General features: G+C 38.1%; 1 protein-coding gene across 4 annotated transcripts in view; it reads left to right on the forward strand.

Annotated features, from left to right (window-relative positions):
* The first annotated feature begins 745 nt into the window (after window positions 1-745).
* PEX7 (peroxisomal biogenesis factor 7) overlaps window positions 746-18,101 on the forward strand; it is a 45,146-nt gene continuing 27,790 nt past the window's right edge. For 3 of the 4 annotated variants that reach the window (XR_007505995.1, XR_007505996.1, XM_049800067.1), the window contains exons 1-5: window positions 746-926; window positions 1,847-1,904; window positions 3,398-3,548; window positions 7,975-8,052; window positions 8,387-8,495. Coding sequence is in view for 2 of the 4 variants with exons in the window: in XM_049800067.1 (XP_049656024.1) it covers window positions 791-926; window positions 1,847-1,904; window positions 3,398-3,548; window positions 7,975-8,052; window positions 8,387-8,495 (532 nt within the window). In the remaining 2 variants the exon portion in view is untranslated. The remainder of the gene's footprint in view (window positions 927-1,846; window positions 1,905-3,397; window positions 3,549-7,974; window positions 8,053-8,386; window positions 8,496-18,101) is intronic. The other variant, XM_049800066.1, reaches the window with a different exon arrangement.

The following is an 18,101-nucleotide window of genomic DNA, read 5'->3' on the forward strand; positions in this document are numbered from 1 at the left end:
TATTCCAGGAATTAGAGAATGAAGTAGCTTAGAAGGGATTTTTAAAAGCAACGTACATACTTAGATTGAAGCACCTCATGTATGCAAGCTGATACACACACAATGAGCTGATGGACGTCAGACAGAGCATATAAAAGAACGGATTGTCTTTGCAGTTTGGAAGTGATCTCCTCCTCACCGGAAGGTGATTTTGCAGAATTGTTTACCATGAGAAACAGGCAGCGAGTGATCTGGAGGCTGGTCCGGGCCTCTGGTCTTTTAATTACCAATTACACCGGGGTACGTGTGAAAGCCTATCGAGTATGAAGTGATAAATTTCTCAGTAGGCCCTCCTAAGCCTACAGCTTTCCTCTGAACAGGTCAGAGGGCAAGGCCGCACCGGAGGGGTAAGCCCCAGAGGCCTAGGCTGCAGCTACCACCTCTGCGGACTCGGTCAGAGCGGGACCCGGCAGCCGCTGAGGGCGGCTGGCGCAGTGAGGCAGAGCGGGACGGCCACCCGCGGCCGGCAGCAGTTCCGCTGGAGCCCAGGGGCCCCTCGGAGGCGGCGGCGGCGGTACCCTCTCCAGCCGGGCCCACCGGTGCAGCCCAGGGGGCCGGGGCCGGGGCCGGGGTCGGCGCGGCCAGCCAGACTGACAGCGTCCTGGGCCGCCCCCCTGCCATCGCCAAAGATGGCGGTGGCGGCGGCGCAGCTTCGGTACCGCCCGGCGGGCGGGGCGCTTCCGGCGGGGCCGTGCGCGAGGCGGGGGCGCGGCGGCTCCTCCGCGCCTCGGCCTCGGCCCCGGCGGGGGCCATGGGCACGGCGGGAGGCGGCGGCGGCGGCGCCGGTACCCTGCGGCTGCCGGGGCTGCACGGCTACGCGGCGGAGTTCTCGCCCTACTGGCCGGGGCGCGTGGCCTGCGCCGCCGCGCAGTACTACGGCATCGCAGGTGCGGGCGGGGCCTGCGCGGCGGGGAGGAAGGCGGGGGGAGGGGGTAACCGTTAACGTGCGCTCCCGGCGGCGGCTCCTCACGGGTCCGCGCTCGCTCGCGGCTGGAAATCTGGGTGTCCGGAACCACAGTCCGTGTCCGTAAAAGCGTTTGGGGATCTCCCTTTCCGTTGCTTTTGTTTTGCTTTGGTGCAAGGTGTGTTTTGTGCGACGTGCACGACGTGAATGAAATGCCCGAAAATATCTTCTTGAAATTTTAACTGTTCCAGTCTCAGTCACTGGGAGTCCAGGTAGGCCCGGGCAGCTCCACCGTCCCGCTGAAGAGGCGAGCTGAGCGTTTTCTCAGCGTCGGGGCCTCTTTCGTTTCCAGTGGGAGTATTGCTCCTGAAAGCATTCCTTTTGAATAAAGTTTCTCAATGTGGAATTACTCTGACGATATCCTAGTCACATGGGAAAGCACTACGCGTGTGTGTTTTCTCAGAACTGAATTACTTGCTTCATTTCTGGTGAGCTGTGTTTGTATTACTACATTCAAGGGGTGGGAAAAAAAAGTGTTATGTCTGCTGTGTTATGAAAAGGAGAAAAAGGAACCTCGAGCTGGTATGTCTGTAACATGAGGCTCACGGGGAAAATGCACTTTTGTGCTTCATAAGGTGTTTCTCTTCCAACCTCACCTACAGGTATACTGGAGTAAAAAAAAGAAACAAACAACACCAACCCCCCCGAACCAACCTGATGTAAATGAATTACTGTTTTAGAGAACATGAGACAACAAGATGTTTACTTATGCTACTAATTGTTTGGCCTCTTAAAGTTTAGGTGCCCTTTGTATTTCCATACCGGAGTTACCTCAGAACCACAGTAGTTTCCTTTGGCGTGGGGGAACTAGTTGTGATGTTTTGTTTTATTTTGCTGGTTTAGGTTGTGGAACTCTGGCAGTGCTGGAACAAAATGAAGCTGGCATTGTTCTGCTCAGGAGGTAACATAGCTTTTTGTTTTATTTTTGCAAGAGAAAAACTTATTATGTACTTGTGAGTACAAGACACAACCCAAATATTTGGGGTTATTGTTAGCATAAAAAGTACTGTATCTATGCTATGGGATCTACTGAATTGTACATGTCTTTGTATTTACATACAAATGAATGTATTTGTATTAACATTGCATAGATTTTGTTACAGGAAGTAATCTGGACTGTGCCCTTTTCGTAGTGTAAACAGTTTTATAGAAAACTGACAGTGTAAATTAAAAGCAGCCTCTCTGCCCTAGCTTGAAATTAAAAGTTTTAGCTCTTTAGGGACAGTGCATTGCCACCTAAATTTATGCCCTTATGATTGACTTATACTGAAAATAGAACAGGAAGCTATGTAAAATTATGGAGGTCCTTCTTAGGAGATCCAATATTCTAAGGGTCTGAAAAGAGTGTGATTTGTGTTCTGGATGGGAGGAGAAGAAAGGTTAGGAAGGAGGGAGTTTAATTGACCTAAATTTTTTTTAAAGAAAGTTTTGAAACAGCGGTTGTTCAGATTAAGAGGGCTGAAGCAGAAATGCTTAACAAATAATTAATCATATTCAGAGAAATTGTTTTTAATTTATAAGTATAAAGCAAGACTCTTTGAAGCTGTTAAACACTCTCTTAGTTCTGCTAAGTGCTCTGGTTTAGTACTGTTTATTTCTGTGTTTCCAGTGACTCCACTTGTTTTGTGGTAGAAAGTCCTGTAAGTTCCTGAGCCATAAGCTGTGTCATTTTCTCTATGGAAACATTCTGTGTGCATGCCTTTCCCTCATCATTGCTGCAGGGTGCCATGAAGTTTAACCTGAGCTTAGCTGAACCTTCAGTGAAAAGAGTGTAAATAAATTCATATTTACCATCAGACAACAGCATGGTCATTGATAGTTGTTGCAGAGCAACTAATATATAGTATCAGATCCCATATGATGAATTGTTGGTGTGTTGAAAGCCCTTTTAAGGGAGTGTAGCCATCTTTAATATGTTCATGACTGTCTTTCTGTTGGTTTTTCACTATGACTCAACTTCCTAATAGTGGTGTGAATTGGACAGAGCTCTCCCAACACAAAGTTTTATTTCTTTGTTTACCACAGTTTTTACTGATAGAGAGCTCCTACCTCTGTAGCAACATCCTGTAGAGACTGTAGATCACACTGAGATGTGGTACCTCTGTCTCTGTTTGCCTGGCAAGTTTAAGATTGAAACCAGCTTTCTTTGTGTGTGGAAGGTCTTTGGCTCATTTATGCTTTAACTTAGATCAACCTATTCTGGCATCCAGTTGTAAAAATTGACATTATAACAAGTAAGTTACTTGTAAGGAGATGTAGTGGAAACTCAGATGTATAAAAATGCTTTTTAGCATAGTAAAGTGATTTAAAGAAATACTGTCTTTGCGTGTAACTAGTCCAGACTTCTTATGTCATACTTTCTCATGGACAACTATCTTAATTGTTCTGATTTAGTTTTGACTGGAATGATGGCCTGTTTGATGTGACCTGGAGTGAGAATAATGAACATGTGTTGATCACTTCTAGTGGAGATGGATCTCTGCAAATCTGGGATACAGCTAAAACCAAAGGTCCGCTGCAAGTCTATAAAGAGCACACTCAGGAGGTAAAATTAAAAAATTTAATGGGCGATCTAATGTTTGACTTATTAAAAGATTTCTTTGTGGACTTATCAAAAGTAGGTTTTGTTGTCTGTTTTTTTAACTTTGTTTGGGTCCATGGTTTGAATTTATATCTTAACGTTATTTTGAATATAGAGTGAATTACCTATTATACATATTTGTATGTACATTCATACACTGTAGGAAGTACCACTTAATTACATGAATCTAATATATTCAGAAATAGCGTTTGTGGCTTCTTGTAGGCTAAGTAATCATTGTGTTGTATGAAAGTACTGCAGTCATTCTGTGATTTTTAGAGAGCATTATTGGATAGGTCTAAATCAGACAGCTGATATATATAGCAGTGTTATCCTTGAAGTTATAGAGTGATACACATTCTGTAGATCCTTAGGACTTCTGTTGTACTCGGGAACTGCTTGTCCTTTTCCATCCTAACATCTGTGAGATTCTACTCAAATAACAGTAGTCAAATACTGTTACAGCATGTATTTTTTTAGCCTTGATTTGATACCGTTGCATTTGATTTTCTTAAAATCTCAGTTTCTTTCTGCAGTGCAATATGGGTAGATAAAAATTCTATGTGCCTGTTCATAAATGTATTTGCATATTTTTAAGGGTGTTTATGCTTTAGTATGTTTATCTTCACTCAAGTGATTTTCTACCCTTTTTTTTTGCTTTCCTTCTAACTCTCCACTCACTTCTGTCAAGTCTTTGAACTGTAGATGCAATTAGTTTTAGCCTGGATTACTGATGCTTTATCTGAATGACAAATCTGAATAAAATAACCTAGTTGATATGTAGTCAATAAAAAATGATGGAGGAAATCCAGTTTTGTATTCACAAAGACCTCAAGATTTTTTCAGATATGAAGCACAAAGCTAAAAGCTGAGTGACTGCAGTTACATGACAGTCAGTCTTCTGTACCTTATTTCTTTGTAATTTTGCTACTTTGGTTTAATACATATACTATGTAAATAAAGAATTTTGAGAGATGAGTTTATAGTTGTGATTGGGATTTTATGATAGCGTTCAAAGGCTGATGGTAGTAACAGAAAGATGTAGGCAAAGCATAATGCCAATTATTTTTTTTCCCTCTGTCATTTTCTCATTGAAATACTGTCCATAAGTTTATTTTGGTTCTGCTACACCATCTGTTGTTTGTGTAGTAAACACTTCAGTGTCCAAGTCTTAGTTTAGCAGGTAGCATGGGGAGGTGGATGCACTCAACCATGAGTTAAAAAGACAGTATAGGACACAGTGGGCTGAGTATTTATTGTGAGATATGAAAGGTTTGTATTGATTCTTACAAATGTGCATTAAGAGGGTAGCTCTCAGAGGGAATATACTGAATAGTTTGTGAAAATGCTGGCAGACAGTGCTCTTTAAAATGATTGACTACCTTCCTAATGCTTAATTGCTGTCTGACATTTCTAATGACAATTTTGTCACTGCGTTTTACAGTATTTCTAATGCAAGATTGACAGGGATCTGTTTCTTGTTTTCTAAATGAGATTATTGTCCATCTTCAAAAAGAGTATCCATTTTTAATTTAAAAGTGCATCTCTATTATCGAGGGACAATGAGTTTTATTCCAGCACTAACCAACTGCTGAATCTCATGAATAAATTAGTCTAATATTCTTTGGTTTTGATGAAGTCTCACTGGAATGTGAGACAATAGAATGCTTGAATTAAATTTGTCTTGTAAAGTGAGCCTGAACACTTATTTTGAACTATTTTTATGTTTTTACATCTCTTTTTTTCATCACATTTTCATCTTGCCTGAGGCATTTCTTGCTGCTGTTTCGGCATAAACTAGTATTAATGTATTTTATGATTGAAGATAAAGTACTGAAAGATTAACAGCTAAGGTTTATGCTCTGTTATTAGTCTTTCCCAGTTGCTCAACACAGCTTCTATTGAAGCATCTGTAAATTTATGTTGGATGATAGCATGAAAAGGAAAGAAAAATAAAAGTGAACCTCGCTTGTTTCTCCACACCTTCTTCTTGTCGTAATCTTCCCATTACCTGGACCTGTCACATGCCAGATGGAAAATAGCTCTTGTTTTTTTTCTGAGCCTGTTATCTGTTCTGTTTGTAACTCTTGCCCAAAGGGGAATTTGCCCAGGTTCCATTGCCTCCGATGCAGCTGCAGAGTGCTGGGCAGTCCCAACCATGTCTGCCTTATGTACACAGATCTGTGTCACAACACGTCTTCAATGGATCTATGTGCTGATAGCTTGTGAGTGAGCTGTAAGCCATATGTGTGCTTTGCCTTATCTGTGCAGTAGATCTGATACATCCCAAATATGTGGGGCTAGGTGAATTGTGTGACACAGGTGCGTATTTCTTTCTGGAAAATCTTGGATGTGAATATAAGAGCCAAACAATTCAACTGAGCTGACTTCATAGGGCTGCTGTATGAAAGTAGTATAGTGATATGTTTAGGGGCATTTCCAAACAGCAACAGCTTAGCAGTTGAACAAAGGCCATCACACAGATTCAGGGTGAAGGAGAGAGGCTAATGTTTGTGAGGAGCTTGGGAGCCATTTTGGAGAACCACAATGTCTTCCATTCTTAAAATATGGGCAGGTACTTGTGTGTCTCCTTTGTTATCATTTTAATAGGACGAGTCAGGTTGAAAGGAAGGGTGTTTTAATGAGCTGTAGTACTGGTAGTTAGCTGATAGAAAAGTCAAGAGGTAAAGGCATGGTTTGGAAAACCAAAAGAATTACCTCTCAGTTTGTTATTTGGCTTTTGTCAAGTACTCTCTTGAGTGTCTTGTCCATTTGGATAATAAGCCCTTCAAGGAAAGGAGCTAGCACAAAGTGGTGCCAGAGCAGTGTGCTTTTCTCAGTATAAGGGAAGCAGGACATTTTAAAACAAAAAAGGAAAGTTGCAGATAATGCACTTTGGGTTTTTTTCTGTGGGCAGTGGTTGCCTTCCACTTACAGGAAATAAGCAAACAGATGAAAAACAGTTCATTTAAGATGGATCTAGCATAGACTGAAATATTTCTTAGGAAGGAAAATGCTCAGGAGTAGCTAAATGATACCTTGATTTCCCTTCTCATACAGGACACTTTCCATAGAAGACTTTGTCTTTGGCTGGATTTTTTTCTAGTCTAGCATCTCTGCTTTTTTGTCTGGTGACACAGATCCAAACATTTTCACTTCAAAACAGGGTTGCTGTCATTTAATGCACAATTCCATCTATCCAAGACAAACACAGCATCTAGTATGTTGACTTGCAGATTAGATCCAGTGCTGTGCTAGAACTAGATTGTCCCAGCTGGAGTACAAGTCCTCAGTGGTTAGTGGCCCAACTATTGACAGCAGTGCCACCTACTACTGGTAGGTAGTGGCCACGTTTCTGAGAAGTGTCAGGAAAGGTCTGATTGGGTCAGGAGGTGAAGCAAATAAACTGTTTCAGCTAATATTTATCCACCTTAGCATTGAAATCGTTGATGTCCCACTGCAGCTTGTTGAGCCATTTTGGTGTGAGGTAAAACTAGGCAGAAGAGAATGCACCTTCCATCATGTAGATAAAGATATGGTGCATTTAAAGATGGAAGTTGTACATGTTCCTGAGACTCAGATTTGAAGTATTTTGAAGAACTACCTTAGAGTGTTTTCGCTGAGGTAGCAGAGCTGAAAAATCAACAGTGAAGGATGAAGTTAAGGTATCTTCTGTCAAGGCGGGGACCAACGTTAGAATAAACTGTCAGAGAAGAGGGAGCTTATTTCTACTGCACAGTGAAAAGCAATTTCTTAATAGCTGAAATGATGAGTCATGAGGGAAGTTGAGTTTTTTATTTTATTTGTTTGGTGATATGACGGTTAAAAAAAAGAGTGTCACAGAACCTGGAAAAGATGAAAATCAGGAGTATTTTATGGCATGTATTTCTTATGAGCATTAGATATCATAAAAAAAACATTTATTATTGGTCAGATAAAACCTCAAAGTCAACTCCATAGTCGGCTCTGAAGAGAGATGGCATTTATACTGCTAGCAATTAGAAACTGTAGATATTTGAATAAAATTGGATCAGAGATAAGAAATCAGTCTGAATTATGGCGTTTATAGTGGTAGAAACATCTACTGATGGTGGGTCTATGTTGATTTTGTTATAATATGTTTTTTTTCTCCATTTTGGTCCATCTTCACTTTTTTTGGTACTTTTCTGAGCAAATATGTACCTTTAATGGCAGACTGAGATATTAAATTTAATTTTTGTTCAGGTAAATGGCGTTGTTGGCAGCTTTGTGGTGCTTGACTGATGTGTTATTTTAGCTGATTATGATACAATCTGCAAACCCAAGTCTATTTTGTGAAACTTTGGCTAACTAGAATCTCAAACTTGTATTCTAATACTCTTTCTAAACTAGGCTGTTATATCATTTATAGGCATATAGTGTTGACTGGAGCCAAACTAGAGGAGAGCAGCTAGTGGTATCTGGTTCATGGGATCAAACAGCCAAGCTGGTATGTTTGTTTTCTGTTGAAGGTGAAAAATGTAACTTGTTTTGGATCTGATAATACTTTGTGTTAAGAAACAGCATTGATTCACTTTTCCTCTTTATTTTTACACTGAAACTGAAATTCTGTTTTAACTGAGATGTTGCTTTATCCCTCAGCTGGTATCAGTTTAAGTGTACAAATACTTTTCATGATATGTGGTAAAAAGTTCATTTAGTCCTTTCTGTATGCATAAAGTTCATTTAGTCCTTTCTGCATACATAAAGCTTTTTTTATGTATGAAGCCCTTTCCTTTATTACTGAATGTGTACCTCAACAGTTTTCTTTTTCCTTTATTCAGTGGGATCCAGCTGTGGGGAAGTCATTATGCACTTTTAAAGGCCACGAAGGGGTCATTTACAGCACTATATGGTCTCCGCACATCCCAGGTTGTTTTGCATCTGCCTCAGGTAAACATGATGGTAAAGGGATTCTCAGAACAAAAAAAACCTTGTATGTTATTGGATTAGCTCAGCACTTTGTCCAGCAGATGGTAGTGTGTGTCATACATAAAAATGGAAGAAGGAAAGAGAAACGTATTGCTGCAGCTAGATTTGTAGGTTCTGTTATGATCTGTAAATCATCCTCTTGGCCATTTAAACAGGGATCAGCAGTTTTCTAGCAGTGACTTCAGTGACCTTGTGGCAATTTTTTTTCTGTTATTTTATGTAGCTCTCTTTCATTCACCTCACTCTTGTTATTGACCACTAAATCATGTTATATGCTTTATTTTGTGTTCTGGCTTACATTTTTGTTCAAATTATCTCACGTGTCGGTACACTGTTCGCTCTGTGAGAAACATAATCAGTTCCCGTTGAACTGTTTTAAGTACTGCTGGAGATCTCTGTGCCTTGTTCTTTGGGAAAGGTAATCGTCAATTTTACTTTTCTGCTTTGGCCAGTGCTATGAATCTCGCTGGTCAATACAATTATAACTGAGTTGGGTGTACCTAGAGGCAAAGAGACTGTAAGGTGAGGTGGCAGTGTTTTCCAAACACTGCTCCTCCTCCAGAGGCACAAGGAGCTCTGGAGTGAGACCTAGAGCCTAACTGCTTACTAACTGGGCAAGAGGTACTGTGAGCCATGGAATTCATTTGGGAAATAGGGGGGCAGTAAGACACTGCCTTAATACAAATATTGGTAGATTAACTCCAGTGGCTTAAATTTCTCTGAGTTCAAGTCTGTTGGACTTCTGTACTGATTTAAATAGAAATGGTTTAGCTCTTATATCAAGACGGTAAGCAAGTATAAATATGTTTTCCTGTTACTGAAGTTAGAGAGACAGTGAGTACACACAGATACTGGTGTTCCCTATTGTGTTGGAAGTTTGATGAAAAAGTGCACATGGCTTTCATAAAATTTCAGTCTGGCTATTTCCATCTGACTCTGCTTGCAGAGTTGAACTAGAACGACTAACACGTTACACGTATTTGTTGTAACATAGTAGTGCTTGGAAGCCAGATGGTGGTGCAGAGATATTTCCAACTTATTTGAAGATTCATTGAGGTAACACTTAGTGAGGTACCTATCTAATAGGATGTGCAGAAACTTACAGGATTGAGCCCTGTACACTCTGTTAACAGTTCTACAGAAATGCAGCTATATGCTAGAAAGTACTAGCTAAGTACCATTTGGTCAAAGGTAAGTGGAGAAAACACTGCTTAGTGTTTTTTGCAAATTCTAGGGTATGTTATGATCTCTCTAAACTCCTGCTCAGAAGCCTCCCCTCCATGGTAGTCTTACTCATACAAATTTCTCATATTCTAGATGAACAAAAGGACTTTATTGATCCAGCCAGTTACTTCAAATTTGATTCTCTAGGCTATGAAGCCAAATTCTCTTCGAATACATTGCCACTTGAACAATTTTGGGAAACATTGATTCTTAGATGCTGTATGTGGTGGTAATTAAATTGGGTACAGCAACATAAAATTGATCTGTTCTTTGAGCGACTCAGTGGGTGCAGCTGTTGGAAGTTTTGACTAAAACACTAGAGGGTTCCAATTCTTTTGTGAATTTTACTTTGACTCTTGAAAGGGACTAACGCATACTGCTGGAGCCTGAAGCTAATCACAGTCAGTTTTCTCCAATTGATGACTCCATAGTATTTTATAGGAAAAACAACACGCACAAAAGACACAATATTTTTCTTCTGTAAGTACTACTCGCATGTGAAATAAAAATCTTATAGTGTAATGCTAGGTGTAAAATCATTAGGTAAGAGAAAATGAAGTCTTCAAAATGATGGTGAACTTTCTTGCGGTTTCTGAAGTAAAACATCTGGTGTGCTTTTAAATGAAATAACTTCATACTAAAGATCTTGCATAGAAATCATGACATGCTGATGTGGAAAAGCTTTCTTTGTTTGCTTTTGGGTTTAGTTTACATTGGAATTTTCCTGTGGTTTGATTAGATTAGTTCACCACAGAAAATACATATGGGGAGTTTTTCTTTGGTCGGCGGGACTGTGGGTAGTAGTAGTCACGACCCACTAGCTCTGGGTATAAATGCCATTTCCTTATTGCAAGAAGGGCATATCACACAGTTTATGTTCAGAGAGTTTACTTCACTGTTTAGTGTTTAATGACATTCTACTCTGTCAGTCAAGGTATGTGATGAAAGTCAAGTGGAACTGTTCAGGAGGCTGGACCTCCTCATTTGAAACTTGCCATGATCCACACACTTTATAAGGATGACAGAAAATTATGGGACAGAAAGCTTAATTTCACTGATGACTGATCTTCTATTGAGCTAAAGTTAAAGCTGGAGAAGAACTGCAATCTCAATGTGATAGTACTGTGTCGAACAGTACAGCTGTTCCCTTTGATAGGCTTGGTGGAAGGGTTGGCCTGAAGTTTTGTGGTCTCTTCTTTTGCAACTTTGTGTTGTATTGAAAATTAGTAACTGAAAATGTGTCTGGAGGGAAACTTTTTGTACTTCTTTAATCTCCCTTGGTTTTGTAAACTTTTTAAAATGATAGCTTTTTGAAGCGTATTGTTGAAGGGTATTGAAACATTCCCTTTTTGAAGGAGTCTGCACTGCTTTAGGATTGTAGTGTGTGTGTGTGTTCTTTCTCTCTTGCCTCTCCTGTCCCCTTTCATCCCACCTCACACATACCTACTCACAACCACGTACTTACTCATACCTTAATAGTATAAAGTCTTAGCACTTCAGATGAGAAATGAACTGTTTCATGTTGCAGCATCTTCAATTTTGCATGTGTTAGTAAAATAAGTTAGGTATGTTGTTAACCATAGATAGGGAAAATGTTGGGTTTTAAATGCTTCCAATTTAACTAAATTTAAGTAAAGCAGTGCACTTTTAAAAAAATATTGTTATTTTAATTTTAAAGATGATAAGCAAGAGGGAAGGAGATTTAGGAACCTTTTGCATGCCTCACCCCTGCCCTTTTTCTGCCTTTATTTGAATCCACATAGATACCAGCAGAAGTTTAATTTCCACTTAACTAATTAGTTTGTGAACACTGAAAACAGAAAAACAAACATAACTGCAAGCTACAGTAAAATAGCTGCTCAGAAGGACCATTGTGTGCCTAGACAACTTTTGCCTGAAGCTAATAAGGTTGAATCTTTGCTTTTGGAATATGACTTTTTCTGAAACTATTATGATACTAGAAAAAAGAATACAAATGGAGAAAATGAGAAACCTAAGACTGCAATATAAAGCAGCTGAAAGAATTTGATACTAAGTGTGGTTATTTTGCTTCATTAAGTCTCAGATCTGAATACATGTAGGAAAACTAAGTTTGTCTGCAGTGGACAATAAAATGCAATTGAATTACATAAGAGAAGTATGTCTGATGCTTCAGTTAAATTAGCTTTTATTCAGCATCTAATACACTCCCATGTAACATTTACAGGGATGTGTGAGGTACTTTACAATGCTGTTGTCTTCATGTACAATCATTTGTACTCTCAAGAAGCAAGTAAATGGCTTATCTTTTTTTTTGTTTGAAATTGGGAGTTAATAGTAACAGAACAAACTGTTAATTCTGTATATGTAAATAACTGCTGTTGTGATGTCAGTAACAATTTCTGAGCTGATAAGATAAGCAGGATGTTCAGGTGTACGTGTGGTACCAAACCAGAGCCCTGGTAAATGTCTGCCTTACTCTGAAAAAAACAGCGATGTGGAAAATGTCATTAAAGAAGTGACATAAATATTTAACAGCATCTTCGTGGCTAAAAGGGTTTAATGAGTCATTGCATCATTTACCCAGAAGGTCTTTTTCTTGATTTTTTTATTATTATTATTTATTTATTTTTTATTTTTAACCCAGAGAGAAATTGGTGAGAAGCACGTACAGGAAATGCCAAATGCACACAACATTAGTGTAAAGTCAAATGTAAATCAGTTCTACTAAATTATTGTCCATAACTGCAGAGCAAGAGGCCTTGCTCAGTCCTGTGGCTTATAAAGAAGCATCCTTTATAATATCAGCTGGTTTTATTGCCCTTTAAATTTAACAGTGGGAAGTAATTAATGAGTACCATTTTACCCTTATCTGCATGACTGTAGTATTCTTTGATACAGCTATGACACTGGCAGATGAAAATATGAATGTTTTGGATTCGACACAGCCCAGGTTTAGAACAACTGCTAGCTTTTATCGTAGTTACTGGGACCTCTGTTTTAATGCTGCATTCATTTTTAAATCATTACTAGACTCCTTAAGTTTACTGATCAGGGCAGATACATGGTTTTCATAACATGTTAAATAATGAAAAAGGGAAGGAAGTGTTTCTTAAATCTGCAAGATAATTTCTATATTCATCACTATTTAGATCAATTAATTGTATCTTTGCTCAAAGACTTATTTTTCAGACTGAAAGCCCAGGGCGAGAAATTTTCTCATACCACAAGGAACGATCATTTCTGAGAAATTTTTATTATGTTGACAAAACTGTTGGGGAACTGTAGCTTTGCTGGTTTACAAATGAACTTGTAAATCCAGCCTCCACTCTTTGTACGCCCTTGCATTCAGTGCTAGACTTTAAGATTAAAATTAAAAAACATTGTTTATCTCTTACTCTGTTTTATTGCCAGCCCTGTCATGGTGATTTGCCTTTTAAAAAGTTTGTCTTCTTGCCTACTGGTCCCTTAGTGACAAATGTGTGTAGTTAAGAGGTTGTCAAGCTGTAGTTTCATAAATCAGGCTGGCATGTAGTCTTGGCAGACCTTTCTGTGTTTTGAGATCCAAATTGTGAAAGAAAAGTAAAAATGAACAAATTATTTTGTATGAAAAAATGAGCTGGGGAAGGTGTACATCTACTAAGAGGATGGTTACTGAATTATTTGGAAGGGAATAACCTTCAGTGCACTCCTCAGTAGAGAGGTGTAAGTTCCATGTGTAAGTTAATGGACAAAATCTGGGGTTGTCAGGTCTGAAGCTTCAGCTTGCATTCCTGCTTCAGAAGTAGCACAGGGCAAAACAAGGAAGCTGTTGGGGAGTGGGGCTTGCAGACAAGTAATTCCAAAGATGTCTGTGTTTGTTCAGGTTCCTAAAAAACTGAAGGAAATAATCTTCTGTTCTGCTATGACAGTGGTTTGTCATGAGGTCCAAAATGCTATAGTTAGAGGTTTATATTCCAATAGTTGTGTGTGGTGCAGGTCCACTTGTTGCTTCTTATGAGTTCTTTGCTGGTTATTTGCTTGTTGAATGTGCTAGAAGAAATGCCATCATGAGCAAGGTTCAAGGCTTTGCAAAACTTGATCATTTTTTTTGAATCCAAATCCTAGAAGGATAAAAGAGTAAGAGGCTTCAATTTACTGCATAATACCTTGTACAAATCAAGCATCTAGAGAGCAAACTGACTATGGAGTTACTGTGTTTTGTTGCACTTTAGCTAAACTGCTGTTTATGCTAGAAGCTCTTAAAATGGAATTTACTTATTTTGTTGTGTCAAAACTATGTAATGAAGTGAGGCGGGTGTTTTAATTTGCAGTCTGTTGCTTCAAGACCTACCAGCACAGTATAGTATTCATCCGAGTCTTGTGCTTGATAAGCTTTACTGAATCAACCTCTAATGGACAAGCTGACACATTTTTCAGGAAATGAATTTGGCCCTCAATTTATAGTATGTGCTAACTATAGTAAAGTATTGTATGAAGCACATGCTAGAATATAAAGCATTTTCAGGTTACAGTATCTTATATTAGAATCTTCTATTGTAAAATAACAGTTTAGTGTTGAGAAGAAAAATGCAGTAACAGGGTTTTTTACGATGAATTAATGTGTTTTGGGTCATTTGGGTTAGAGCTAGGTATCTAGCCAATATTGCCATTTCCTGAACAATGGCTTAATAGTAAGTCATAAGTTAGGTTTCCACTGGTAAATATGTTTACTTGAGATCTAGGTTGTGCTACATGGAAATAGATTTTATGCATTCAGTAGAGTCCTGTTGGATGATTTAAATAAAGCTGCTATGGTAGCACTATTTCTGTCTCTTTGTGTGGAATTTCATGGGCTTTAGTAATCTTGTTCTACGTTCACTTACGCTGTCTATAATAGAAATGGACAGCATGATAATTTTAACATGCCTAAAAAAGTTGGTTTTGAGAGTCATGAGATTTGGGTTCTGCTTTTTATTGTCCCACAGATTTTCCATTTGATTCTGGCTAAATAATTTAATCTGGTTTAGTATTTAAAAAATATATACAAGTAAGCAAGTAATGTTAATTTGTAATCATTAAATGGTACTGCAGAAGTACTTACTTTAATCAAGATTTCTTTGATGTTATACCATATATGCCAATACTTGTGTCTTTTATGCTGAATTATTTTCCTCCAGTACATTAAAGATATGTTATTTGGGGTTTTATTCCTCTTGATGAGACAACAGTGTCAGAAGATCAGATTTCTTGCTTTAGAACTTAAATCAGATTCATTTTTCTAGGTAAAACTTTAAGCTAACAGTACTTTAGTTCTTGAAAAACATTGTATCTGCCCTGGTTAGAATCCTTTTTGCCTTCAGATAGTGTTTACGGTTTCTTGGGCTTTTATTAATCTCCCAAATACCTAGCTATTTTTTATAGTTAATGTTGTACCTCTGCACTGTCTGGCAATGATTGCTTAGCTGGTTGTTGTCACAGGACTTAGGAGATTATGATTTATGGATTTGAGTAAAATACATCTGTGAGTAAAAAGCCAGTATTAAACCTACATGAAATTTAAATCTTAAATAATCTTTTCACTATCACACATTGTCATTCACATTAGCAGTCTTTATCCCATGTACCGGGATGATGTACTTGTAGATTAGCATCTCTTTCAAAAATTTTGAATAGATGAGTATATATTGTGTAGTTTCACTGATTCGTCCAAGATTTCACAAATATTCATTAAAATGAAAGAAAGCAATTACAATATACAAACAAATCTGGAATCATAATTATCTAACAGACCAGCAAAATCTGTTGCCATAGAGAAATTGCTTCTTACAAAAATAGAAATATTTTGTGGGGGAAATGTTGGCCACTTTTGTGGTTGTTTACTTTGGGATGCCAACTGGAAGTGGCTGTTAGTGAATATGATTGTACTAGGTGTGCTTTACTGGCACTTTCTATTATTATTATCCTACTACTGCTTTACCATATGGAAGAAATGAATCCTTTGTAATGCAGGTTTGAAGGAGTCATGGAAATACCAAAATTTTTAACAGCAATTTTTGTTGAAATTAAATGTAAAAAAAAATAAAATAAATTATTGTGAGGTCATGGAAAGATGTTTGATGTAAAAAAAAGTTTGTTAAAATGTGTAATGTGTCAGGATTACACTGTTTATTAGCCTTTTTTTTTTTTTAATTAATCTGATTCTTCCACTTACTTAAATGGACAAATTGAATTTGCCTTTGGCTTTAATTCAGTCTGTTCTATTCACAGAAATGTTCACTTGCATGTTATGTTTCTCCATTAAAGACATTTCACAAATAGTGCCAGCCAGAATTAATAACAGCTAAGTCTAGCATTTTCAAAGAAATTAAAAAAAAAAAAAAAGGGAAAATAACTCTTTCTTGTGCATCAGCATTTTCTATTAAAAAAGAAATAATTGGGGCAATTGTATATTTAGTGTCAAAATTGTTATTGGCTGAGTAACTTAGTTTTCCAAATGTTTTTGGCCCTCATAGTGCTACTGTGGCCCATCTCTGTAGCAGTTCATCGTAGTTCACCTGAATTTATATATTTATTTGCTTGGCAAAAATGATCCTGTCTGTAGTGAAATATGTGTTTCCCCTTCAAATCTATGTTATCGGATGAAATTAAAATAAAAGCTTTTTAAGAAGTCCATTATAATATCTCAGAAAGATTTAAGACTCAAACTGAAATCTGTCCTCTGCAGGCAAGCAGATTAGCAAGACTAATGGTGGGTGGATGGGCATGCTACCTTTTTTTTTTTTTTTTTTTTTTTTGCCAAGACCCTGCTGGTCATGTTTCTTCCTCTCCATATGCTGCCTTGTTTTTATAAGCACTGTAGTGATGTTTGGGGCTTCAGCTGACTGCAGGGTGTCATTGTCAGCAGTGCTATACATATACTGAGCATCAGTCTTGCTCTTGACAGTACTAAAATAGGCAAGGAGAGTGAAAACCATGAGAAATCATGTATTGTTCCTACCTTACTGGTAGGGAATTTATCCACCAAGAGTACAGTATCTCTCACAATCATGGAGTCTGGGGAGGAGCCAACCAACCATCAGAGCAAAGCTTCCCATGATCTGTGTAGTACCACAGTCATAAGGCTATTCTTGTGTCATGTAGTGGAACCAAGCTCTCTCTAGCTTCATTTTTGTATTCAAACTTTCCAAGCATTTTATGTCTTTTTTGCAAAGTCTACAGAGCCTGGTCGTTTGTGCAATAAGAATGCTGTTCTGGCTCTAAGGATGGTTTTGTTTGAACTGTAGCCAGTTCCTTGAAAAAAGCTATAATTTTGTGTGCCCAGCTGTGTATTTTAAAGCCACTGACCAACTGGGCACTAAAACCATCAAAATGCTTGTATCTAAACAGCATAAATGTCATAATTATTCATGATAACCAATTTAAGGATTTCTAGAAGAGTTTCTGGTAAAGAAACATTAGTAATTTCTTCAGTAGCAAGGTAAAACAGTGTTTTTTTAATTTAGGTAGTATTGATCCGTGCTTTCTGTAGGAATCACGGGTGTTTGGATACAGCTTCTAGTGATTTCGTTTGTCTCTTGAAAGAACACAGGCCTAATAATAAATTCTAATTAATTTTCTCTCTCTGTAAACAAATGAGCTGGATAACCCATTTTTGCTGATACAAAGCTAAATATTCAGGGTTAATGAGAGAATCATGATTTAAAAAATTGAAAAGCATGGCTGTCTTGTCAGCTGATGCAGTTTTCCCTGCCTTTGTAAGCCATTAGGAACTGAACTTTTAAGAATGGTATACACAAATACAAAGGATCTTTAGGGACAGAAGACAATTTATGGCTGGAGGTGAAGAGAGAGGCTCAGGTGAGTCACAGCTCTTAAGTTAAGCTGGACTCCCTTCGTTGCTCTCTGAAGACCTCTGTGTGTGTGCATTCACATGTACAGGTGTGTGTATGTGCTCTGAGGTTAAAGCTGATGTTGCCTTTAATATGTGTAGCAGTTACAGCAGAATGACTTTATCTTCTGATATTTCAATAAATGAGAGTAACTGTGCAGGTTTTGCACATGATGAGTACAAGTAATGCATCTTAAATATTCCTTTCATTGAAAGAATCTGGAGATAAATTGCATTTTAAATAACTGTTCACTTTACTGCACACCAAAAGCATGTGTCTAGGTACTTTTTCTCAAGTGGCTTGCAGGGAAAGTTTTTTCATGATTCTGGTCTTCTAAGTCCATTTTTAAATGGACCTTACGCTCCTACTTTAATTAAATGTTATTTAAGTATTTTACCCCATCTCCTTTTAATCAAATCAGAGTTTAAAAAATAATGGAAGTGTTAGTAAGAAAATGAAGTTGTCTTTTTTTCTTTTTCTAATGAAAGAGCAA

Source organism: Accipiter gentilis, chromosome 5, assembly GCF_929443795.1.
Source record: "Accipiter gentilis chromosome 5, bAccGen1.1, whole genome shotgun sequence".
Taxonomy (NCBI): domain Eukaryota; kingdom Metazoa; phylum Chordata; class Aves; order Accipitriformes; family Accipitridae; genus Astur; species Astur gentilis.